We start from the raw sequence: 25,073 nt of genomic DNA, 5'->3' as shown, positions 1-25,073 counted from the left end.
GCTGCGGCGCTGGAAGCCAGGGTTCCAGAGACATGGAGAACCAGGGCAATGGGTCGGGGTGTCCCGAAGCCGAGGAGCATACAGTCACACAGGCTGCCACATTACTGACCCAGGAGGAGGTGACACATGCCGGTGACAGCAGCGGGAGGAAGGCGCGCAAACGCCGGCTTATTTTTGCGGTGAGTGAGCCATCCACGGGGCACCAGTAAATAACCGATCCGAAAAAGTTACACGTGTGAAGTTCAAACTGGAGATGACTGCAGATTCAAAGTACCCTTCACCTCCTGCTTGGCCAATACCTGTACCTGTTATAACACGCAACAGGACTGAACCCTTACGTAAAACCTTTTTTGAATACTACTTTTAAAAACGGTATTTTTAAAAACATTGCCCGTAATGTTGTGTAATAGCAATTTTCAGAACTTTTTGACCTGTATACAATTAATGTTTCTTAATATGTTGCGTTAAAACGGACGTTTTTGTTTAGTTTTTCCTGGTGCACCTTTAAGTGCCAGACTCGATATCTGTTAACTTTGTGGGCTTTGCAGACTCCAGACACAGATGATTTATACTGAATGTGTACATGCCATTTGCCTTTTGCAAAGTTTCCATTACAAACCTAGGGCTTTTTTTACGCTGTAATTTTATTCCCAAACATAGACGTGTATGAGCACGTCTCATATTTATTGTTACTTGTTAGATGAATGGTTATTTGTAGTGAGCTCACGCTGAGCGCTTATATCCATGTAACTGCGTTGTAGTGTGTTTTCTCAGAAAATTAAACTTTGCACTCGTCCAGCTGGGAAGAAGCCTCGATCGGCAAACATTTAACTGAGAAACACCGCCAGTTCTCATAAAATATCATTTCATGCAGTCACCGCTTGTAAAATTTCATTTAAGTATATATGTTGTTTATTAAACAGCTGTTTAATAAATTGTTTCAGAAACTGCGTGTGAAACCAAATATTGAATTAAAATTAGGACATGCAAACTCCCCGTGATTAGTGCTGCTTAAAATCTAGAATCAATTAGTTAAGTTTAAGTACTTTTTGTGAAAATGAGGTGTAACTTTTTCAAAACGAGACATGTCTATTGCCAAGAAAACACCGTATGTTCCCCGCCCGGTTTTTTAGAGCGCCGTGACTGTCTGTTCACAGTTTAGCCATTCGCACTGACTTGACCTGTAGGTTTCCGCCAGACTGTGTGTTTTATTTTTATAAAACCTCACTGACTTGTGTGTATTTTGGCCCGGATCGGGTCCAGACTGTAGGCCCTCCAGTACCCACGTGACCCTGAATAGGACAAGCGGTTACCGAAAATCGATGGATGGGATGTTTATCCATTTACTTTAAGATTCATAGCTTTTCTCCAAACAAATGTTTTTTTTTTTTTTTTTTTTTTTACATTTTCTCATGGAGAAAAAGTGTGATGGCATTTTTAGATGACGTACATAAGGCACTATCCTTTTAGGCACTCAAACCAACAACCATATGGTTATAAGTCTTAACTACTACGAGTTCATACAGTAGACACATAAATAGATCCTTAAAATGAGAAAAAACTGGATGCATTTTGAAAAAAATCGACAAGTCTGCTCAACCCTTATTTTTTTGTAGTCCACATAGTTGAAAAAATTGCCCCAACAATGATAAAACTGGCAGTTGCTTTTGACTCTGCTTTGTCACAGTACTTGTGGTTCCAGACATATGGAGGTGTATTTTTAGCAGTAGTTGTTTCAGCTATAGGATTTTTTTTTATAGGATAGTCATTTCAGCCATTCCAGCAATGAGTGTGAAGGAAGTGTATTAAAAGAGGAGGACTCGGGAACAGCCTAAAACTGGTGGGCAATCTTATCCACAATAGGCAAGTGTGTATGTAGGTTTTTAGGATAACCTTTAGGCGAGAACTCTTCTGCCAGTCCTCTAATTAATAATATAATTAGGGTGTTGCAGCAAAAACCTGCATTCACAGTGGCCCTTTCTGGATAAGATTGCCCACCCCTGGTGTAAAATCTAGAGATAAAATGGTACACAGAGCACGGACCAAGTACAAAAAAGCCAAACTGTTTGAACTGCGAGCGGTAAACAGGAGTTGGTGCTTCACCACACCAGCCAGACGCCACAAATCTCTGTGTCCCGACCAGAAAGGCTCTTGAGCAGGAATAGTTGAGGAACCACTTTGAAGGACCTGAAGACTTCAGATAGTGGAGCAAAGCTATGCCGCTGAATAATACCAGAGGCTCTGTGTAACACTGGTCTGTGTGGGAGGCTGATGTGAAACAAGCATTTACAGAAATGGTAAACATCTGTGTGCCGTCTGGAGTTGACCAGAAAGCAGGGGAATAATCCCATTCTGATGTGGGAAGAAGCTTTACGGTCAGACAAGACGAAGATAGGCTATAAACTGGAAGCGCTATACTGCTGATATGACCCGGGGCCTGTATCACAAAGCTGGTTTAACAAAGTCAGAGTTCAAAGATAATTTCCGGCTTGACACAAACCAACAAACATGCAATCTGAGATAAACAACATCACAATGCTGATTATCAGCAGTCACTGTCAAGCCAGGTTTTCTTACTGAGACCAAGATAACTTCATGAGCATGTACGCATAAAGACGTGTCGTGTGCAACGAACGGCCAAGCACATAAGCGTGGATCGCAACAGGGCTACGTACTTCAAAGCAGCAGGACAGAGAAGTGTTATGGTAGAATACAGTAATGGCGAAGCGGAAGACCGTGGCTGCCGTCAGTGTTAGAAAAGCAGGCAGTGGATCACTGACAGTATAAATGCATACAGTTTGATTGTCCTTAAGAAAATGCCATAAATGTCTTAATTTCCAAAAATGTGCTTTGTGGATTTGTAATTATTCTTAGACTTTTTTTATTCATATTCATAATCATTTTTTAAATTATTCAGTATTAAATGCTTGTCACCCTTCAAAACCCATTTAATGTTTCTTTATCCATCATGCACACACACACACACACACACACACACACATTTGCATTCATATCTTTGTGGGGACTCTCCATTCATTTCTGTGTGAAAACTCCTAATCCCAACATGACAACCTTAACCCCTACCCAGACCTAACCTTAACCATAAGTAACCAAACAAACCATAATATTTCTGGCATTTTTAGTTTTTTGATTGAAGTCACAGATTTGTTTTTTTTCAATTTTTTTTCAACCGAAAAGGTGGTCCCCACAACGTCAAAATAACACAGGTTTTTATTATGACACCCCCCCCCAAACACACACACACATACACACAGCATGGGTATGTGGCCAAGGAAGATGACAAAGGTGCTGACATACAGTATCTAAAGAGAACGACCTTCATGTTCATGAAAGTGGAGAGGATATAGTATGCAAATGGACTAATAACTTTGGAGGTAAATGAGCTGGACATGTTCAATAAAGTGTGATTTAAACAATGGCCTTTGGGGGACAATACATATCATTTGATTTTCAGATTATGCATTTATATACAACATTATTAATAAATGTACTGTGTCCATTCACCACCAGTGAGTGAAAGAGAGTGACAACTATTGAATGTGAAATATTAACAAGATTCATCACACATAGGGAAAGGGTTCAGAACACAGAAATAATCGGCGTGCATCTCTGCCTGTGGACATCAAAGCTCTGTGATTAGCTTGGTTGATGAAAGGTAATCAAAACCTGAAGGTAAAATGCAAGAAAACGAGATGAAGTGCATTGCAATACTGCAAGTAGTATCCTACGAGACTGATCCTTTGGAGAAAAGTCTTGTTTGCAGTGGGACAGTAAACCCAAGAAGGACCCAAAGCATCCCTGACAGAATAAAAAGATGGATGTCCTAGTTTGTCCTGTTCCTGGCCGCTAGAGATCTGATTCAATGAGGAACCTTCATGACCGTCTGCCCTGAAAGACTCTAAAAGCTGTTAGTCTGCAGAAAAGTTCCGGTGTGGTTCTGTGTGGGGTCTAAATATTTAAGCAAGCAGCACTTTTCAGACTGATTTAATTGCATTATAAAGAAAATTACACTAGCAATAAAAATACTGATTGTGGAAAAACAATTGTCATTAATGATCCAAGCAATGTGTTCAACTATTTCATGCACTGAATCCTGTAATTGCCTTTGTGTTTATGTGTGAATGTCCCAGAATTCAACTATTTCTTTCCATTTTTAACCACCCACTAGTTATGAAGCTTGGTGTGCATTTTCTGGAGCAGAACCAAATATCCAGAGGACCAGCAGTGTTTGTGTAATTTCTTCTGAAATTGTGATTCTCAGCTGAAGGTGAATCCACACTACGTGCATTTGAAGGGCTGTTTTTCACTGGGTGTACATTCCATGATCATATTAACTGGGGAAAATAGATGCAGATGCTTGCTAATACAAGTGAGGAAAGTGTGGGGTCAGATAGCAGGATCAGCTGAAATGAGCAAGGACCTTGCTCATGGGCCCAACAGTGATAAATGGGATTCAAACCCACAACTTTCTGGACACTGATTTCCAACCCTCTGAGCTATAATAACTACATGACCCTATAACAAAAATACTTATGAAGCCCATTTTTCCTAGCTGTGTGATAATGATTAATCATTGCCACATTTGAGCTGTGAACCTCCACGTTAAAGAGCTGACACCATACTTTGCCAGTCTATCAAATTATCCAAGGCTAATGCTGAAAAGTGCTGAGAGCATTCAAAATGTCCCCACATTCTCTGGGATGACCATGTCGGTTCAGTGAGCATTGTCTTGGCCAGGACTGTATATTTGTTTACAGATCAGTGAGACCATGCTGAAATAGCATCATAGAGTGATCTTAGTGAAGTAATTACACAGGCTGGTTTGTCTGGGCTGGGTTGCAGCCCTCATACTAATGAGAGTCTCTGAAAGACAACTTCATGAAAGAACAGGTGTGTGCAGGGTTAGTGTATAGCGGAGTGCAGGTCACAAAGTCAATAGAGTCTCTGTGGAACATGAGACCATTTGACCATAGGGCACAAACCCCGCCCGCCATTTATTCTCCTGTGTTGTTCTTCCCTCTGCCCACAGGTTTTATTGCTGTGCTTGCTGATAGGCATCTTAGCAGTCATCTTGGCACTGAAGCAACGCTCTAGCGTTAAAGGTAAAGTACTGCCGACTTCTACATTTGCCAGCTGATTTTAAGGTGATGGATTCATTTTACATGGTGCTGATTTTTATTTGCTGTAATCTTGCCACACAGTGGAGAGCTGTCTTGTCCTTCGTCTTTCACGCTCTCCCTCGCAGGACACACTCAAATTAACCTCCGTCCTGGAAGGACTACATTTTTATGAGGCGGAATCTGACTTTTATCATCGTGTAAAGCTGTAGTCAAGCCAATTTGTCTGCAGATATAAAAAGTAATTTTTAAAAAGACGATTTACCTGTCTGGTAAATCGGAGGTACTTTTAGACTTAGCATCACCGTTGAGTCTAAAAGGAGTTTTTGTTTTTCTTTTCTGCCCACCCCTTCGGAGGACAACTTTATTTTAAATTAAAGTTACAGTGTAAAGATATTCAATTCCAGTGTGGCCACTCCAAACTCACCCGCCCTAGTACCGTGATTATACAAAAAAAAGGCGGGGGGGGGAGGACACAGAAATAACAATCATAACAATAAAAGACATTAATCACCATGGGGAGAGAAAAAAGGGCTAAACAGAAATAATAATAAGAATAATAATAAAGGCGGGATGGAGAAAACAAAGTGTAGGGGAATGCAGAGTAACTATAAGACACATAACACTCCTTAAAAGGACATCAAACAACAAAACATTAATAGCAGGCTATACAGACATATATATATAAAAACAATAAAAAATAATAACAATAATATCAACAAGAACAACAGCAATAATAATAGTAATAGTAATAATAATGTTACAAATAGATGTTTTTATATATATATGTGTGTGTGTAGCATACATACTATACACATATACACGTATATTTCAATTCCTATATCTATGATACTTTAAAAAGTAATAATAATAATGATATTGATCACTCAACCTCCTAAAAGGAGTTTAAGTTACTCATTTACTCAGTTACTCAGCCATGAACTTATAATGTAATGTACAGATTAAAAAAAAACACATAAAAGTGTCTGTTTCAAGCCAGATGTTAACACAGTGACCAAATTGGATTTGTGTTGGCATGGATGTACTGTTATTGTGTCCATGTTGGGCTTTGATCATTATCCTGCCTGACACTCCTCTTCATTTTTCATTGTGTGAATATTTTTTTAGTCCCTGCTGGGACCTTTACAACATCCTGCATTTGGAGAGAGGTCCTTGTTTTTCCTTGTAATCTATTTTCCGTCTGATGATTGTCCGTGGTCAGGGAGAGTGGGGACCCTCAGCATCCTGTCCAGGATAATGTTGTCATGTTTTATTTTTCTTTATCGGGATACTACAGTTTGGTGAATTTTTGTAGCATAGAGGAGGTTGACTGAAGGACAGCTCTAAGAGTGACCACAGCGCTATCCTGTCAGTGTGGTTCCCCGTGATTCGCCAGACATGAAAGCTGACTTACTATTGGCCAGAAGGGGGTGGGCGGTGTGTGGACCAATGGGCTAAGCTCCTGTGCCTGTGATCGGAAGGTTGCCAGTTCAAGCCTGGCTTTGGCTTGTCTTTGGGCCCTGGAGCAAGACCCTTCAGCTCCCTGGGCACCATCAGGGGTGGCTGCCCTTTGCTGGCAAGCTGGCTCTCAGCTACATTATCACCAGTCACGCATGATGAGACGCCAGTGTACTTTTGTAAACATGTGGCTTCTGTGGAAGCGGGCTGTCTTCGAGACGACCGGGCTTTTTCGGCTGTTTATATGTTTTCATTGCGTCTCTGCAGAAAACATCTCCAGCAACACAGAGTAATCATCCTGTGGCTGCCTTTGTGAATTCGATCGCAGGACTAGAAGGATGGCTGTAAAATGGATTGCGTCACCGCATTGCCTACAATTTATCTGCTCCATAGCATAACTGTCCTGTTGTATCAGACGAAAGGATCTTTTCCACAACTGGCTAAATAGCTGTACAGTATAATGGAGGGGGAGGGCCCGGGATCCTGTCCCAAGATACCGGTTCATTGCAGGACTCACACAAACACACTCACACACACACATTCGTGCTCTTTGGGAGACATAGAGAAGCCAGTACGTAAACGCACAACACAACACACATCCAACGTTCACAGACAGAGCGTTGGAAGGATTTAAAGGCGAAAGGCGAAAGTGTTCTGGGGGCAGTGTGTTGCTCAGAGAGATATGACTCTGTGATCAGAAGGTTGCTGGTTTGAATCCCAGGGTTGCCAGACTGATGCTGCCTTTGGTCCTTTAAGGCCCAACGTCAGGGGCACTGCGTGCTGGCTGACCCTGTACTGTGTAGCTTAAGCTTACTCACACCTATATATGTGTGTCTTTGTGTTTCATGCAGTGCAAGGAATTTCCCTACAGGGATTAATAAAGTATCACTATTCCATTCTATTCTGTTCAATGAGCTAAAGTGCCACCTCTGAAAACATTACATCACACTTTAGCATTTCCATAAACCAAGCTACGTACTGCAAGCCAGCCCCATAAACTATATATAAACTAATTACTAACTATACATAAAGAAGTTAACAATTTATTAACTAGTCAATCTATCTGTGACACATAAGGATATAAATATTTCTGTGTTTATCATTTCTGTAATTACAATGTTGCAAAATCTTGATATGTAGAAATTGTATGAAAGATGGAGTGTTGTGTCTGAGCGATAAACATGATGGTCCTTTGTGAGGTGTTATAAACACATTGTGGAAAAACCCCAGCCAGCCTCTCACACATCTCTAATTACACATCTGCAGCTAACGACACGGTCTGGCATTTTTTGTTGACCAGTTTGCCAGCCAGCCAATCAGATTCTCTCAGCACAGTCACATGACAGTAATGGAGCTTCTGGCAGTTTTCCAGACTCAGCTTTTGCATCAGACTTTGGTGTTTCTTTAGCCCTCATGTTTTCTGCCCACAAAGACCCCTGAATCCTGAGTCTATTGCATGTCCATCCTTCAGCTTTTTATCTTAACAGATCCCAGATGCATGGAGTGCAGTCGGGTTAGGGTTAAGCTACCAGACATCCTTCAGTTTATTATCCTGCTTTTGTTCTGCCTACTATGTGGGCATTTCATTTGTGCTGCTGTTTTTTAGGGCTTTACTTGTATCTTCACTATGCAAATCCATTTACCCACACTGTACTGCATCCAATGTCTGTGCCCTGACCCAAATGAATGCTGCTGCTCAGGGTACAGCACCTGGATTAATGAGGCCTGTGAAGACATGGAGGCCGTTCAGTGTCCGAAAAGGTAAGGACAGCAGAAACCGAGCGCTAACTACGAGACCCTCCATCAGGCAGACATCTGGAAAATGCTGCCACATAATTCTGGGCCCGTCGTCATGCTCTGTGGCTGTGGTTACTCAGTGCAGAAATCCAGACAGAGGATGGTAGACAGACCGGCCGTATCTGAAGATCAGCCTTGGGGCTTGTTTTGTATTGTATGAGTTTCTTTTAACTACAGTAGTTGTACTGTGACTGTGTCCTGCTGAACGACAAGGCTGCAAATGTTCTGCTGGGCTGCAAGGCTGCGGCTGTCTGTTCTGCTGGGCTGCAAGGCTGCGGCTGTCTGTTCTGCTGGGCTGTAAGGCTGCGGCTGTCTGTTCTGCTGGGCTGCAATGCTGCGGCTGTCTGTTCTGCTGGGCTGCAAGGCTGCGGCTGTCTGTTCTGCTGCGCTGCCAGGCTGCGGCTGTCTCTTCGGCTGCGCTGCAAGGCTGCGGCTGTCTCTTCGGCTGCGCTGCAAGGCTGCGGCTGTCTGCTCTGCTGGGCTGCAAGGCTGCGGCTGTCTGCTCTGCTGGGCTGCAAGGCTGCGGCTGTCTGTTCTGCTGGGCTGCAAGGCTGCAGCTGTCTTTCTGCTGCGCTACCAAGCTCCGGCTGTCTGTTCTGCTGCACTGTCAGGCCTAACAGGAGTGAGGATTCTGGAATAAAGCATACAGATGTTAGGGGGGCTACTCACTGTCTTTTGTAGAGGAAGAAAAACAAGCCTACCCTTTGTTTCAGTTCAGCTTTGAGGTGGAAACAGAGTGATCATAGTGTCTGGTTATTATTCTTGGAAACAGCTGTCTGACTACATTCTGTCTCAGATTTGCCTGGGTGCGTTATATTAGCTACTCTCAAAACACAAAAAGAAATCTGAGCGTAATATTAACATGACAGGACCCAACTTGTGTTATGCTGAATTATTTCACATCATTGTAATTTTGTTAAAATGAATTCCATTACCTAAATTCACAGCTTCTCAAAATCGCCCCTCATTCTGGTTTCCATGGATGGGTTCCGAGCTGGGTACTTGGAGGACCACGGCAAACACCTGCCAGCTATCAGTAAAATGCGTGAGTTGCCTTCCTGTGATATGTTTCTGGAAGAATCACAAGTTTTTACAATCGTGTATGTGTTATGGTGTTGTGTAGGCATATCTGCATCTGTTTTCCAGGCCTGACAGTCATGCATGAGGAATTTATCCTGTTTTATTTTTTTGTAGGAACATGTGGGACGTCCACCTCATTTATGCGTCCTGCCTATCCCACAAAGACCTTCCCTAATCACTACACTATTGTGACAGTGAGTGTGCACGGTATCCTGACAGTAATGCATACAGTGTCACTGAAGTGACAGTGAGCGTGTGCTGTATTGTGACAATAATGCATAGAGTATGACTGGTGTAACAGCAAGTATCACACTTAAACTGAGGCTACACTGATTCCTGTAGTTTAACAATTGATGCTGTTTCATTCTCTGAAGGGCCTTTATCCTGAATCTCATGGGATCGTGGACAACAGGATGTATGACGTCAGAAGAAATGCCAGCTTCAGTTTAAAGAGTGAAGAGAAGTACAACCAAGACTGGTACCTGGGACAGCCTGTAAGTACAACAACAACAACAACAACAAATTTATTTTTGTATAGCGCATTATCACAACATTACATTGTCCCAAAGCGCTTTACAGCATCCCCACCCAAAGCCCCCAGTGAGTAAGCCATAGGCGACAGTGGCAAGGAAAAACTCCCTAGAAGAAAGAAACCTTGGGAGGGACCAGACTCAAAGGGGGAGCCCATCCTCCAGGGGCCGGCAGGGAGAGTCAAATACAGTTTAGTCTGAAACACAAACGGGGAGCAGGGGGGAGATGACAAGCCGGTGCCAACACTTCCTCCAATCGCCAGGCAGCCAGAAGGCAGGGAGCGGGTCATACAAGGAAGATGACACTGGCAGAACGGCGAGCTGGATGCACGGTCGTCATTGGCAGTGGCGACGTCACACGTTGCAGGGTGTGCTGGACATCTTGATAGATTGAAAGCTCCAGGTAGCACCACCCAGGAGAAGGTGGTGGAAATAAATGCAATTAGTCAAAGTAAGGGAGACTATAGGCAGTGCTAAAAGTTAGATGAGTGCAATATGAAGTGCAATGCTCCGGCAGATATGGCTATGGCAGCATAAGTAGGAGGGAGAGGCAGGTGGGAATGCAGGCATGGGGAGTCCCTGAAATGTCAGCACTCCAATCCCACAAGCAATTGTGAAGCTAAAGTGACAGCACTGTCAATTCAGTTTATCCAAAGCCAATGGCACCGATCCCCACCCAGCTCTACACCTCACACTATAGGTTTAACTGGGAGTGAGAAGCTAGCTAGAGCTAGAACTAGTGTCCCTATAAGCTAAACTAAATAGGTGTGTTTTTAGTCTAGACTTGAATATTGAAAGTGAGCCTGAAACCCGCACATCCGGTGGAAGACCGTTCCACAGCTGAGGAGCTCTATAGGAGAAAGCTCTGCAGCCTGCCGTAGATCTTTCTACCCTAGGTACTAACAGATATCCCGCACCTTGAGATCGAAGCAAGCGTGGGGGATTGTATGTGGTCAGCAGATTATTAAGGTAGTCTGGTGCAAGGCCATTCAGTGCTTTATAGGTTAACAGCAGTATTTTATAGTCAATCCGAGACTTAACTGGTAACCAATGAAGGGAGGATAAGACTGGTGTGATGTGATCAAATTTTTTAGTGTTTGTGAGAACTCTGGCTGCCGCATTTTGTACCAGCTGAAGTTTATTTAAGGAACCAGACGGGCAACCAGAAAGGAGGGCATTACAGTAGTCTAGTCTGGTAGTTACGAAGGCATGTATTAATTTTTCTGCATCACGAAGTGAGAGCATCTTACGAAGCTTGGCTATGTTTCGTAGATGATAAAACGCAGTTCTAGTAATACTTCTTATGTGAGCATCAAAACATAGATCTGAATCTACTAGAAGACCAAGATTTCTAACCACTGTGTTAGGTTGTGTAGGAAGGCCACTAATGCTGAGGTGGTGAAACTTATTTCTTGCAGCCTTGGGACCAATCACCAGTACTTCTGTTTTTTCTGTGTTTAACATTAGAAATTTTTTTGCCATCCAGCACCGAATATCTAACAGACAATCTTCTAACCGAGATAGGAGTGATGTATCATCAGGGTTAACAGATATATATAACTGTGTACAGTCCCTGGGTTGCAGGTTGCAGAAGCAGACTTACATTTACAGCTGGTACTGGACATGAATAGGCAGACATATTCTATTTGTAGAATTGCAAGGACTTTTCTAGGATTTTTAGCCAATGATATGTTTGACACAGTGAGTGACAGGGGAGGGGGCACCCTGCGGCCCAATCAGCTTTCATCTTCTGGCTCTGCCCCTGTACACACCCCTGGTGTCGCGCCAGAACATCAGTGTGGGCTACTAGCGGCAGTGCAAACAAACAGACCACGGGGGCTCCATGTTTTGGGTAGAGATGTAGATCTGATGCAGATGCAGCTGTGTCCCTCACTGGCCTTAGGCCCTCCCGCATGTGCCCACTCACTGCCAGCTTCCAAGCCCCCACATCACCGAGATACTAAGTGAATAAGGCGATGAATCCAAGCCATCGGCATTTTAATCTGCTTTTAATACCTTTTTCTTGGTGCCGTGCCAGCAGTAAAGTGTGTATTTAACAGGAAAGGGTGGAGCGCTGTATGTGTGGCTGGTGGTCTCCTGTTCCAGATCACGAAGCCTCTGACGTAAAACCCCCCTGTTCTCAGAAACCCCCCCCCAACTCGCTTCCTAGGCCAGGGAACCTTGACAGGCTGCGCTCTGCTGTTAAAAAGCAGCGTTTACCGCTGTTCATTTTTCAAGTAGGAACCTGCCTCGTGGCCTGAAAGGGCACCGTCTTCCACCTCGAGTCTCCTTGACAGTTAACCTGTTGTCTGCCTCGAAACTGATGTTCCCCGCGGCTTGGCCCCTAGCCAGGGGGAGGGAGTCGTACGTGAGCGGCCAGCAGTTAAAAGCAGGCTGGGAGGATCTGTCACCCCACCCAAAGCTTAGCAGCTGTTTCCCATTGGCCAGTCCAGATCTCAGAGATAGTTTTGGAAGAATGTAGTGCCACCAATCGGTCCATTATTGGACAACAGAGGAATTTATTGAGGACTCGGGGTTTGCTGACCTGGAAGGCAGAGTCTGCGGGGTTCCTTTAAGCTCCAGGTCTGCTATATGTGTGCTTGCAGGTATGGCTCACTGCTAAGTACAACAAACTGAAGGCAGGAACCTTCTTTTGGCCAGGGTCAGATGTTCCGATCAATGGGAGCTTTCCAGACCAGTACAGAAAATACAACAGGTAAGAATGGAAAAGTCAAAGGGGAAATGAAGAAAAAAGCACAAGCGTGACAACAAATATTGTGTGCAGTACAACATTTCGGGGGTTAGCCTAGCCTAGCCTAGCCTGCCCTGTCCCAGATTGCACATGCAAAAGTTTATTGCAGCATGCAGATGCATTATGGGTAGTTTAGATTTGCATAACTGTTGGAAGAAATATGCCCAACACAGGGAGAATGTATAAACCCCACAGAAAGAGTGCAGAGGAGGGATTTGAACTCACAACACTGGACCTGTGAGGCTGCAATGCTAAACGCCAAGCCACCATTCCTGCTCTGTGAATTATAAAAATTACCGATGATATTTAATATTATCAATAATATTTATAATTACACATTATATGATAACAGTTACATTACTAATCACTATAACCCTGTACTGGGAAAATTATGGAAGACATTTTTTGAATTTATGGAAGGCAGTTTTGAGTATGAGCGTGACCGTGACCGTGATCTTGGCCATGAGCTTGACCGTGGCTGTGAGCATGACCATGAGCGTGACCTTGGCCATGAGTGTGACCGTGAGCGTGAGCGTGATCTTGGCCATGAGCGTGACCATGAGCGTGACCTTGGCCATGAGTGTGACCGTGAGCGTGACCGTGGCTGTGAGCGTGACCGTGAGCGTGACAGCTGGCTAACATGGCTACCCGTTCTCAGGGAAGTGACCGCCCACGAGAGGATCCAAACTGTCATGGAGTGGCTGGCTCTGCCTCCTGAGGAAAGGTGCAGATTTCATCTTCATCCTCCATCCTGTGATGTACATGCAGCTCTCCACTGATGTAAAAAACCAATATAGCCAAAAGATACCCAAGATTCACAGAGTTTACGAAAATGCTAACACAAAAAGGCGACTTATGCCTGCAAGTAAATGTACACTTTATCTTTCATTCATTTAATACAGGTTCCTTACGTACTACTAGTATATTTTTGGCTTTTGTGATTTATGCTATAAAGTGTCCTGAATTGTATAGGAAGATAAGTCCGACTTGTAAAATCTGACTTGCGTATGGCTTTGTGGAACGGGCTACTTACGTCAGTCTAGAGCTGCATGTAGCTGTACCTACACTGTGATGGCTAAAAGCCACTTTAGGAAAAGCTAGCAGCCAGCCAGTGTGATACATTAGCCTAATGGACACAGCTTATCTGCTTACTCTCTGTCTGTCTTTACACATAACACCATTAAACGTTTCACCAGACCCTGGGTCAACAGGGTGAAATATCCCGCAGAATAGGGAACGGTGACTTACTCAGACAAGAAACAAACCAGCTGAGCAACAGCAGCATTTATGTGCAAAACATATTTGGCAAAAAAAAAAAACACTGTTTTGGTGAAATTATGTGGATCACACTGGTTTGATAGGCGGCTGTTTTCATTCGATGAAAAGTGTGACTGGGTCACCATTCTGGTTTCAGGCCCGACTTCTACACGCTGTACTTCGAGGAGCCCGACTCTAGCGGCCATAGACACGGACCGGAGAGTAAGGAGGTAGGGGTGAGAATACAGCAGGTGACTGGATACCTGATGGAGAAGCTGGCCCTGGCCCTGCGGTGCCCCCTGCAGGCCATCAGCGTAAGGGCCGCTAACCATGTCTCCAGGTCACCTGATGCTCTGAAGTCGTCCTTTCCAGTTGCTGGATGCTCTGAAAACCATGGACACCAAGATGGATTATCTGATGTCCAGTCTGAAGGAAAGGGGGCTGCACAAGTGTGTCAATATCGTCTTTCTCTCTGACCATGGTACGCACTCCCGTCCTGGGGGGGGTCACTATACTAAACCGAAACATCTATTCATCCTCCGATCTTCTAACCTTGAGCTGCTCAGGGTCACAGGAGCCTATGGCAGCCACATTATAACTGCTGTGACCCCCGGACAGGATTCCAGTCTATGACAGTGTACATACAAGCACTTTAATAAACTGCAGCTCATTCAGACAAGGCAGTTAGCCTAGAAATTCTGTGCCGCACAGAGAGGACATGCAAACCCCATGCACACACTGAGGGGGCGGGATTCAAACCCCTGGCCCTGGCGGTGTGAGGAAACAGTGCTGAGCTACTTTCCATCCAAAGCATTTTCTACACAAACACGGCTAAACTGATACAGCTTCCGCTGCTAACCTGCTGGCATTTAGCATTGGGGATTAAGTAAGTTAACAAGTAAACTTTATTTATAAAGCAGCTTTCACAGACAAAACAGTCACAAAGCATTATACAAAACTAAAAAGCTGAATAACATAAAACCGAAAACCAAACAACAATGTAAAAACACACGAGTAAAAACAGATAACAGCAGACAAAATCCGACTTCATGGGAGTCTTGGGATTAGCTGCTGTAAACTCTGTAATATCCTATTATAATGAGACCTGAACATAATCATTTGGCTTTTCAATCATCTCTGGTCAGATTACACCAAAATCCCCCATAATGAGATCAGCGAGGAAGCCGGCCAGCCGGCCTCTACACGCATGTCCCGTGTGCCCCTCCCACCGCTTCACGCATTTCCCGTGTGCCCCTCCCACCGCTTCCCGTGTGCTCCTCCCACCGCTTCACGTGTGTCCCGTGTGCTCCTCCCACCGCTTCACGCGTGTCCCGTGTGCCCCTCCCACCGCTTCACGCGTGTCCCGTGTGCTCCTCCCACCGCTTTACGCATCACCCATTGTATCATTTCTCTTTTCCAACACCTGTCATCACGTCTGTCAGTTGCATTTGAAAGTGAAAATGGGAACAGTGGTCGAGTGGGGATTTTGGAGGGGTTTGGGGATTTCATTGAAATTAAATGTCAATGAAATGAAGGTAGACGATGTATTTATGTCCCTGTGATGAGCATGTTGTTTAAATTTTGTACTGTGTTATGCCTCTGGTCTAGCTTTAATAGTGTGGTTTAACAGCAACACACTGCATGAATATGTAGGTGTGCCCCTCTTACCTGCCCGGTCCCGTTTCCAGTGCATATATTCATTATGTCTGATTAAAACATATGGAGCAACACAGAACAAGGCACAGCCAACCTAGCGCATCGTCTTTGAACTTCCTGCTCCTCCCACATTGCAGGCTCTTGGTTTAGCAGCATCGAATGGCAGGAACACAAACCTTCATAGGCAAAATATACCATCTTAATTTACTCAGATTTCCCTTCAGGAGTTAATAAAGTGTCTATAGTATCTGTCATCCTGTCTGTGTGTGTGTCTGTCTGTCTGTGTAATTGTGCTTAGATGTTTGGAGTTCTGTTTGGGTGGGTCTTTTTGGGAATACCAACCCCAGAGTCCTCATGTCTCACCTCTGCATCCCTCTGTTTAGTTTGGAGACCATCTAAGACCCTTTGTTGCTCACTTTTCTCCATGTGTTTTTTTTTTTTTTGGGGGGGGGGGGTGGCTTTGGCCTCGATGTGATTTTAACATTGAGGTTCCACGAGGTATTGTACGATGTCATTAATCACCTCTGTTTAGGGATGGAGGTGGCATCCTGCCAAAGGTCTGTGTACATCTCAGCGTTCCAGGAGAACTTGGAGGCCTTCACGGTGCTGCAGGGGCCCGCGCCACGTATTCAGCCCAGGCGGCTACCGGAGGACTTTTTCACGTGTGAGATATATCCTCCAGCGCGTCGGACGGCTCACTCGCATCTCCATTTGGCCTTCCAGTAGCTAACCTTTCTCCCTGTCTTCTTTCTCCAGTTGACTATGAGGGACTGGTGAAGAATCTGTCGGTATGAGGAAACACACTTTACTCTGTTGTCAGACTCTCTGAACCGGACGCTCGGATTCCTTTTGTCGTGCGTGAAATTCGGGATTCAGCGTCTCTCTCTGCTTCTGTGCTTCGGAAAAGCCGTCGTTCTGAACGACGAGCCGTAACCCGGGTAACCAGCATCCGGCGCTTGCAGAGTCCCTCCCCTCTCTCATGCCTCCTGTCCAAACTCATGTGGCCGATGCCTAAGCCACCCCCCCCACCCCCACCCCAAAATATATATATATAAAAGGTCAGCTTTTCACTGTAGCCCACCTGTCTAGGGAAGGTGGCTGATGGCTTAGGCAGGAGCTAAATTGATAATCGGCATGTGGCAAATCAAATAACCATCAGTAAATGCAAATGATTTCCCAGATCAGTCATTACATCCACGTTCGTTTGCTCAGTTGACATTGTTGGCCATTTACCTAACTGAAGGTCAGAAGAAGCTACCTTCTGTTTCATGGGTTAATCTCAATACCAAGAACACAGAGATTGTACTTGTGGTCTTGGCAAGACCGGTTTTGCTGACTCTCCTTCCGAGAACAAACTTGGGGCCCAATGAATCATGAGATTGGTCTCTCAGTGCCAATGCAACTCCTGTATCTTTAATATTTGAGGCGGAGCAAGACCAACATCCGGGGATTTTTACCGTCCTCTATACTTGTGTTCTTGGTACTGAAACTGGCCTTCGGCGATGGAAGATGATGTAAAACAGGCACATGAGAACATTAGTACGGTCAGGTACACATACTGAGATTCACCCCATGGTTGTGTTCCTCATTCCATCGGCATGAGAAGGGGGACAGAAGCTATTGTCGTAACACACACAGCCTCTTACTAACCCCAGGAAAGGGACCTTTTTAGTGGGGGGGGGGGGGGGCAGCTGGGGACATTTACTGATCTGTCCGAAACTATTATCTAAAGTGACAGTAGAACGGTTGTGCTGTTAACACAATGTTGTATCTATTGAGCTACAGGAGCTTTTATTTCAAAGTGAGCATCTCTGAGTTTCTGGGGGTCTGTTGGCCAAAGTCTCATCCCTCCTGCCTCCCCTGTTCTCCCATTTAAGTGCAGAACTGAGAACATGAGGCCTTATCTGAAGGAGCACCTACCCAAGCGACTGCACTTTGCCAGCAGTGTGAGGATAGAGAGGGGCCTTATGTACATGAAGGAACGATGGCAGGCTGCCCAGTAAGTGCCCGTCTCACCAGGGGAGGGGCGGCCACTCGCCACGAGGCGATTAACGGGGGCACATTTACTCTTTCGCTGACAGGAGGCCAGGAGACCTGAAGTACTGCAAAGGAGGATTCCATGGCTCTGACAACGTCTTCAAGAACATGCAGGTTTGCTGTTCCACTGCGTTCCTGTTTTTTTATTCTCGCAATGAGCCCCAGATTGCGTATCCTCCTTTAATCAGCGTTGCTAAACACCCCTCGCCCGCGTGGGCCAGACATCCTCCCCGTGTGACCTGGAGCCCAAGTGTTCCTGCTTAAGGCTTCAGGAATGCCGCTCCTCCCATCGGAATGAATGTGGAGTTTGCGGATCTGCCTTGCGGCCTCCCGTCTGCCAGGGTGTGGTTACTGGCAGCAGCAGGAGGACAGGAATAGCACCGTCTACCTTTGGAAGCGGTTTTCCTGCCCCTCGCCCCCATGTTTTTGGTTTCCTGCTTCCATGACTCATGGCTGTGTGTTTGAGGGCCATGAGCTCCCCCCTTCTCTTTGCCCCCTTTCTCCCTCCCTCCCTCCTTCTCTTTCCCTCCTTCTCTTTCCCTCCTTCTCTCCTTCTCGCTCCCTCTTTTTCTCTCCCTCCCTTCCTAGTCATGTCCTTCCCATTTCATTTCGAGCATTTTTTCATGCACTAAATGCAGGTCACTGAAAGACGCCACCTCTAAAAATAACCCCCCCCTGGGCGTAGCTCAGTCCCAGCTTGGTTTTGGAAACCACAGGTCTGTTTGGAAGCACGGCAGTTTATTTCTGAAATGATGCTTTATTTGCCGTTTGCACAAGTACAAATACGGGTACAGTGGAATGCGTTAGTGTTCCTGTATTCCATCTTGCATTCCGCTGAGACACAAACAAACACACATGTATAGGTGAGTGTGAAGCTTGTGATCAACCTGGAGCATTTTTCAGGGGGTTAAAGGCCTTGCTTACGGGCCCAACGGAGCTGTGACTATTCTGCCAAGGATGGGATTTAAACAGGCAACCATCTGAACACAGACACTGGGGCCTAACTGACTGAGACTCACCCCTCAGTGAATAAAAGTGATCAGTATCACACTGTGAGCGAAAGGGCCATGTAACATATAACTAAAGCAGATAGTCCTTGACTGCTGCGGGCTCCAGACGTTGGCTACATAGAATCGGTCTGTCACCGTCCTCGCTTGCATCGTGAAATTTCATGAATACAAGGACATTTATTTGCCTTTTGTATATCAGTATTTAGGAATTCCTGCTCACACCATCCAGTCAGTAATTGTAGCAATTGTAGCAAAACTACAAAACGGACTCATAACTGGAAGGTATTCATAAAGTAAATATGAAACACATTGAAGTAAGCACTGAAAGAATATATAGCTCCATAAAATATTAATGTATGAAATCAATATAAAATATATATAAAAGAAATGGCTAAAACAGGAAAGGGAGCAGAGTAAAGTGCAATGCGCTGCATTGCCCAGTGAAGAGTGTGTGCTGTGTATTCTGCTGTTCCTGCCCCGCTCTCTAATGCCTTCCTCTGCCTTCCGGTAGGCTGTCTTCATTGGATATGGTCCAGGGTTCAAGTCTGCAACAACTGTACCTCCATTTGAGAATATCGAAGTGTACAATCTCCTTTGTGGTAAGATTTAAGTTATTTTTAAATGTGTTTTTTTTAATATTAGGACGAACAAAGTAAAGTGAAAAAATTACCCTAGTTTTCAATTTTTCCATATGTTGTCATGTTTTTTTTAAAAAAAGAAACCCAAAAAGAACACTGTAAGTGGACTATGTAATTACTATAAGCAAAATATTTAAATGGTATTTGTACAGTAATGATTCTGCCCCAAACTTTTTGATCCATATAAGCGGCTGATCACTATAACTGTGATCACTATAAGCAGTTTTCACTGTAAAATCTTTGATTTGTTGTGACATACTGTAATATGTACATTGGTCCGATAAACACACGGAACCAGTTTTGCCTCTGGCCGGAGCGAAATTTCCATAGCTCTGAAAGTCTGGACAGCGGCGGGCTGGGGACTGGAAAACTTGGAAGAGAAGAGAAAATAAATTTCGTAGGAACAATGGGCGTCAATGCCGATAAATCTCATATGCAGTCTGATAGCCCAAATTGGCTGTAAAAGGACACGCTGAGCAGAAAATACAAGCACGAGCACCCAGATGATATCTTCTGCATAGTGATTTGATTAGTGTGTGGAGTGAGGTAGAAGAAAATAGTTCCTAAATTAAACTGCGTACTACAAAGCCTGTGGAATATCTTCAATAACTGGGTCATGATTTGTGGTAAGAGACATTGCTGTTGAATTTTTGAAGTGTATTTGTCTGGTGCTTTAATCACCACAGAGAGAATGCAGTTCACTCCCGTTATATCCGATATGCAGGTGTAACACCATGTGAAGTAAACATATTGAGATTCACCCCATGGCTGAAACAGGAACCTTGCGTTCATTCCCAATAAAACGTGAAACGGCGCCTCTGGAGTCACACGTTACGACAGTGTTACATTTTCATCAAAAAAAGGTGCAATTCCCGCAGTTTGTAATAACTGCCGCAATATGTAATAATCTATTACAAAGTTCAGGGAAATTCATCACATATTGCGTTCAAGCTGCCTATTGCAAAATGCATCCGATTATTACAAAATTACATAATGAAGCGGAAATTTGTTACATTTTTTTGAGTTATTACATAATACGGTTTTATTACATAAGGTGTAAGGAGGAAAGGGTCACCGACAGGAAAATGCCCGATATGCCTGATGCCCAGTCCAGCCCTGGACACAAGGGACAGAAAGGGACAATAAAGCAACAAGGGACAATTTCTGTCTGCTTCCAGATCTGTTAAACATTCCTCCTGCCCCCAACAATGGGACCCATGGCAGCCTGAACCACCTGCTTCGGGCTCCTGTCCACACCCCCGTGTTTCCTGCTGAGCTGTCCCCCGCCACAAGCTGCGTGGCCCCAGGGCGTGCACCACCGGATGACCTGGGCTGCACCTGCCGCACTCACACCAAGGCTCAGGTGGGCTTTCAGCAGCCAGTTAAATTCATCGGGTGTGTCATATTGGGATAGACAGAGGTGGGACTTCCTGTTTGATTAATGTTTTTCATGGATAATGTATTGGACGAAAGGGTTAGGAGTTGTTGCGTAATGATGAAGGACATTAGATATTCATGTGGGATGTGAACTTCTTGTTTCAGTTGCAGGATTTCAATGACAAGCTTCGCACATACAGTTCGTGTAAGTACCCCGCAGTTGCCTCTGTTAGCTTGGCTACGATCCAGCATGTTTCCAAACCGCACGTCTGCTCGTCCTGTGACGCAAGCAGCGAGTGCCGGAATGCAGGTGCACACTCAGAGAGGCGCCTTCCACGGTGGTCCTCAGCTCCGCTACGGGATATGCTCCTCAGCCCCCCATGTTTTTTCCGGCTGCAGATCTGGGAGCGAAACGCCAGCACCTCCCCTACGGAATTCCTCGGGTCCTCCAGCCCAGTGCCAGACACTGCGTTTTATACCATCCTGATTACATTAATGGATTCAGCAGGGACACTTTCATGCCATTGTGGGTGGCTTACACTATTAATCCTCTGGTGAGTCATTTTCACAATCTTTAATATTTATGAATCAAGTTTATTGCAGTCTTGGCTCTGTGTCTGCATAGGTCTACTCCAGTCTCTTCAGGCAAAAAAAAAAATATGTGTTTAGGCTGTCAGAAGTCTCCGAATCTCTTGGATCAGGCAAATTTAGCAACTGCCTAAGAGTCCTTTCGGCCAAGGGGCACAGACAAAGTCATGAAAAAATACATATATTATATTAATAGTCAGCTCTAGCTTATAGGTATATAGCTATTACCTGTGTTGGGGAAGGGAAATGATCATCAGTTTTCTTTGTGGAGGGGTCTCCCAAGTAAAGCTTTGTCTAGAACCCCTGAAAAGGTTGAGCCTCCCGTGTGTGTGTGTGTGTGTGTGTGTTCCCTTTGATGGGCTGGCATCCCATCACAGTTGTCCCCTGCCCTGTGACCTTGTCCTGGATACTTATTTATGGAATATGGACGGCTAGCTGGATTTTTTTTTTAGCCGAAAGGCTACCAACTTTTCCAACGTTTTCCAGAACTCCGTCCAGCCTTTGAGATCGAACGTATCCGACTGTCTCCGTGTGGATGTGCGAATCCCACAAGGAGAAAGTCAGAAATGTCCTAGTGCCCAGCTCGACGGCGCCCCCTCTGTCGGCTTCTTGCATCCTCCCAGTAAGGGTCCCACCACTGACTTTTAAATGCTGAGTCACATGCGTCCAGCATACCTTCTATACACTTGGCTTAAGACCCGAGTAACTGTCTAGTGAACCCTTATAAAACCTCACATCTCATCTTCTCATCTGTAGACCTCGGGAATGAAATGGACTCATTAATCACCAGTAACATGGTCCCCATGTATCCCACTTTCAGAGGTAAGGTCACGTCTTTGGCAGAAGCACATCACTGAATAAGGCAAAGTGTGAATTCACCTCTCTGCTCTGGATAACAACATTTCTTTGTAAATGTCTTTATTTTAGGAATTATACCACAGTGTATTAAAACGGTGTGAGAGGGATATAGGGCTCCCAAAGGAACAAACAGGCACCCTTAGGTTCACTCAAAAACACTTTAATAAGTAATACAAAATAACCTCGCATTGACATCAATACCAAGCTATCGTATCGAAAGCAATACAAAATAACCTCGTACCACAAGGGATATAGAATAGTATATATCATACGAACTAATATATATATATATATATATATATATATATATATATATATATATATATATATATATATATATATATATATATATATATATAGAAAAGAATCAATAAAATATAGATAATGCGAATTATTATCACGAGCGGTGATAATTAATCCCCATAATCAATGAAACGCATAAGCAGCTGCAAAGCTATTCACGCTCACCCACCTTCACACACGGACTGGGGAGCCCTTTTCAGTCCTGGCAGGAGACCGACATGTGAGTTAGGAGAAACGCCGGGCCACATCTGAACTCCAGTCAGTACTAGGATCTGATTTCCCTAAGGTGCTAACCATGCACTGGCCCAATGCAGGAGAATAATATTAAATTGATCAGAGAACTCACTTTTAATGCCACTTATCTTATGTGTCTGTTAAATCACGTTAGTTTTAGTAAGAGGCAGGCTTATAATATCTACCACTGCTTCTGTTTCACAGCTGTGTGGACGTATTTCCACAACGTTCTCCTGGTGAATTACTCCAATGAGCTGAATGGATTGAATGTCATGAGCGGGCCCATATTTGACCAGAACTTCGACGGGAACTATGATGTGCTGGGAAAAGCCAAGCCGTGAGTCTGAGCATGTCACATTTTGTTAATGTTGCGTTACCTTACATTACGTCCGCCGTCCGCCCCAAAGACCTCTCTGTTTGCTTTGCAGTGCCTTTAGGTTTATATAAAATATTCATATTTATGCATCCATTTTAACTGTCATTTTTGTTCTCTGCCATAAAATCAAGCCTGATGTCTGACTATAGAGAATGTTCCAGAGGAATTGTGTAGCTTTTCACTGTGCAGATATGATACTGTCCTTTCCTGACCCTGCAGTGTCACATGACCCCCTCAACCAAAAGCCCTAGCCCCTCCACCTCTCCGACCTTTCGGAGTAATAGTGTCGCCCTCCTTTGGTAGGAATGAGGCCCCAACCCCTACGCACTTCTACGTGCTCCTTACCAGCTGCAGGAACACGACCTTCTCCCCCGGCGACTGCGTGGGGCCCCTGCAGACTGTAGCCTTCATCCTGCCGCACCGGCCGGACCTCACCGAGGCGTGTCCTGTGAGTGTGCGCGCTCCACCTACGGTGCTCCTGTGGCACGGAAAATGCCACGGTGCCGAACATGCTTAGATACAAGGTTTAGGGGTGTGTCTGTGTATGTTAATGTGCGTGTGAGTGTGTGTGCATTAATGTGTGTCTGTGTATGTCTCTGTGTCTATATGTTTGTGTGTGTTAATGTGGGCATCTGTGTGTGTGTGTGTGTGTGTGTCTATCTGTGTGTTGGTGTGTGTTAATGGGTACATGTGTATGTTTGTGTGAAATAATTTGTGTGTGTGTGTGTGTGTGTGTGTGCCTGCATGCCTCATCTTGACCTGCAGCTGCACCCTTCTCTGTAACCCCTGCTTTGGTTCCAGGTTTTTCCACGATTCTGTGCTGGATAAATGTCTATGGAAACAGATGGATACATGGCTGAATATACCTTTGATATATTTCCTGATGCATTGAGGGCACTGCTGTCTCTGCTCATCCAGGTCCTTGTTATCTCTTTGTCTTCTTGCAGAAGGGGTCTGACTTGCACTGGGTTCAGGAATGGGCTCAGTTTCATGTGGCTCGGGTTCGAGACGTGGAGCTCCTGACTGGACTGAGCTTTTACCACGACAGGATATCAGTCACTGAAACTCTGCAGCTGAAGACGTTTCTGCAGCTTTTCTGAGCCTCGCGTTACTGCCTGGCCGGGTGATCGTGGACGGACAGGGTACTGAGTCCACAGTGACTTTTTGTGTTTTCATAGACAAAAGGAAATATTCCTCACAAACACAGGACATTGAAAACATTTCTGTTGCTATGGACAATGTTTTTCAACTTTGGATCTTAAGTACTTTTAATCGGAAAATTCCAAAAAACCTCAAACATGTGGACTCTCTGTTACTGCAATTTTGCAAAATACACTTGCCAGCTTTTTTTTTTGTTCTTTCTTTCATCTGTTAGTGATTTAGAAAGTTGTCTGAAATAGGCTTTAAACCAAAAAATTAGTTTCATTAAGCGTGTTTTATTTCCGGTACAATTTGATGTTTTTTTAAACAAGTAACTGCATACTGTATTCTTAAAATGTTTTTATAATAAAAAGGTATTAAATGAGTGCTCTTCCAAAAAGTCACCCACATGTATAAGCTCGGTTTTTAACACAGTCATTTGTGCATGTTTGTGAATCATTATTACTGCTATTAACCTTTACACTGAGAGACAAGGCTGAATTCACAAAATGGCCATAGTGACCAATGTTAAAAGCAGCTAAATGTGTGTGAATTTGTGATCCCAAGAATCTATTGTATATTCATTACAGAATATATATTACAGATAAAAATAGCAACATAACTGTAATTCAAATTGTTATAGATTTTAAAGAGAGGATCGAGAAAATGTACATTTAGTTTTATGTGTACTTTAATATACATGTTACATATCGATTAATTACAGCCTATTAAGTAGGTTAGAAATGAAGGTCACACTGCGGTTAAAATCCGCTTATATTTTAATGTTTACATTGTCTACGTTCACAACGTAAGGGCAGCAACGCTTGAATGGCGCCTGTACTGC

The 25,073-nt window shown here is 44.3% G+C and overlaps 1 protein-coding gene across 2 annotated transcripts; it reads left to right on the top strand.

Annotated features, from left to right (window-relative positions):
• The first annotated feature begins 32 nt into the window (after positions 1 to 32).
• Positions 33 to 24,633, top strand: enpp1 (ectonucleotide pyrophosphatase/phosphodiesterase 1). 2 transcript variants are annotated; one of them, XM_023839389.2, is made up of 23 exons: positions 33 to 179; positions 5,051 to 5,123; positions 8,297 to 8,357; positions 9,341 to 9,438; positions 9,588 to 9,667; positions 9,848 to 9,967; positions 12,610 to 12,719; positions 13,414 to 13,479; positions 14,170 to 14,242; positions 14,385 to 14,493; positions 16,201 to 16,332; positions 16,425 to 16,456; positions 17,546 to 17,667; positions 17,750 to 17,819; positions 19,227 to 19,314; positions 20,532 to 20,716; positions 20,896 to 20,935; positions 21,130 to 21,284; positions 21,805 to 21,940; positions 22,075 to 22,140; positions 22,918 to 23,050; positions 23,393 to 23,537; positions 24,037 to 24,633. In XM_023839389.2, the coding sequence occupies exons 1-23, from the start codon at positions 33 to 35 to the stop codon at positions 24,187 to 24,189; spliced, it is 2,394 nt and encodes a 797-aa protein (XP_023695157.1). In that variant the 3' UTR covers positions 24,190 to 24,633. The 2 variants fall into 2 exon arrangements, with proteins under 2 accessions (XP_023695157.1, XP_072559330.1); XM_072703229.1 differs by lacking the exons at positions 33 to 179; positions 8,297 to 8,357 and having other exon boundaries at positions 5,101 to 5,123.
• Positions 24,634 to 25,073: the final 440 nt, after the last annotated feature.

This window comes from Paramormyrops kingsleyae, chromosome 19 (assembly GCF_048594095.1).
Source record: "Paramormyrops kingsleyae isolate MSU_618 chromosome 19, PKINGS_0.4, whole genome shotgun sequence".
Lineage (NCBI taxonomy): Eukaryota > Metazoa > Chordata > Actinopteri > Osteoglossiformes > Mormyridae > Paramormyrops > Paramormyrops kingsleyae.
The sequence above is the reverse complement of the archived record's forward strand: the minus strand, read 5'-3'. Positions and strand labels throughout refer to the sequence as shown.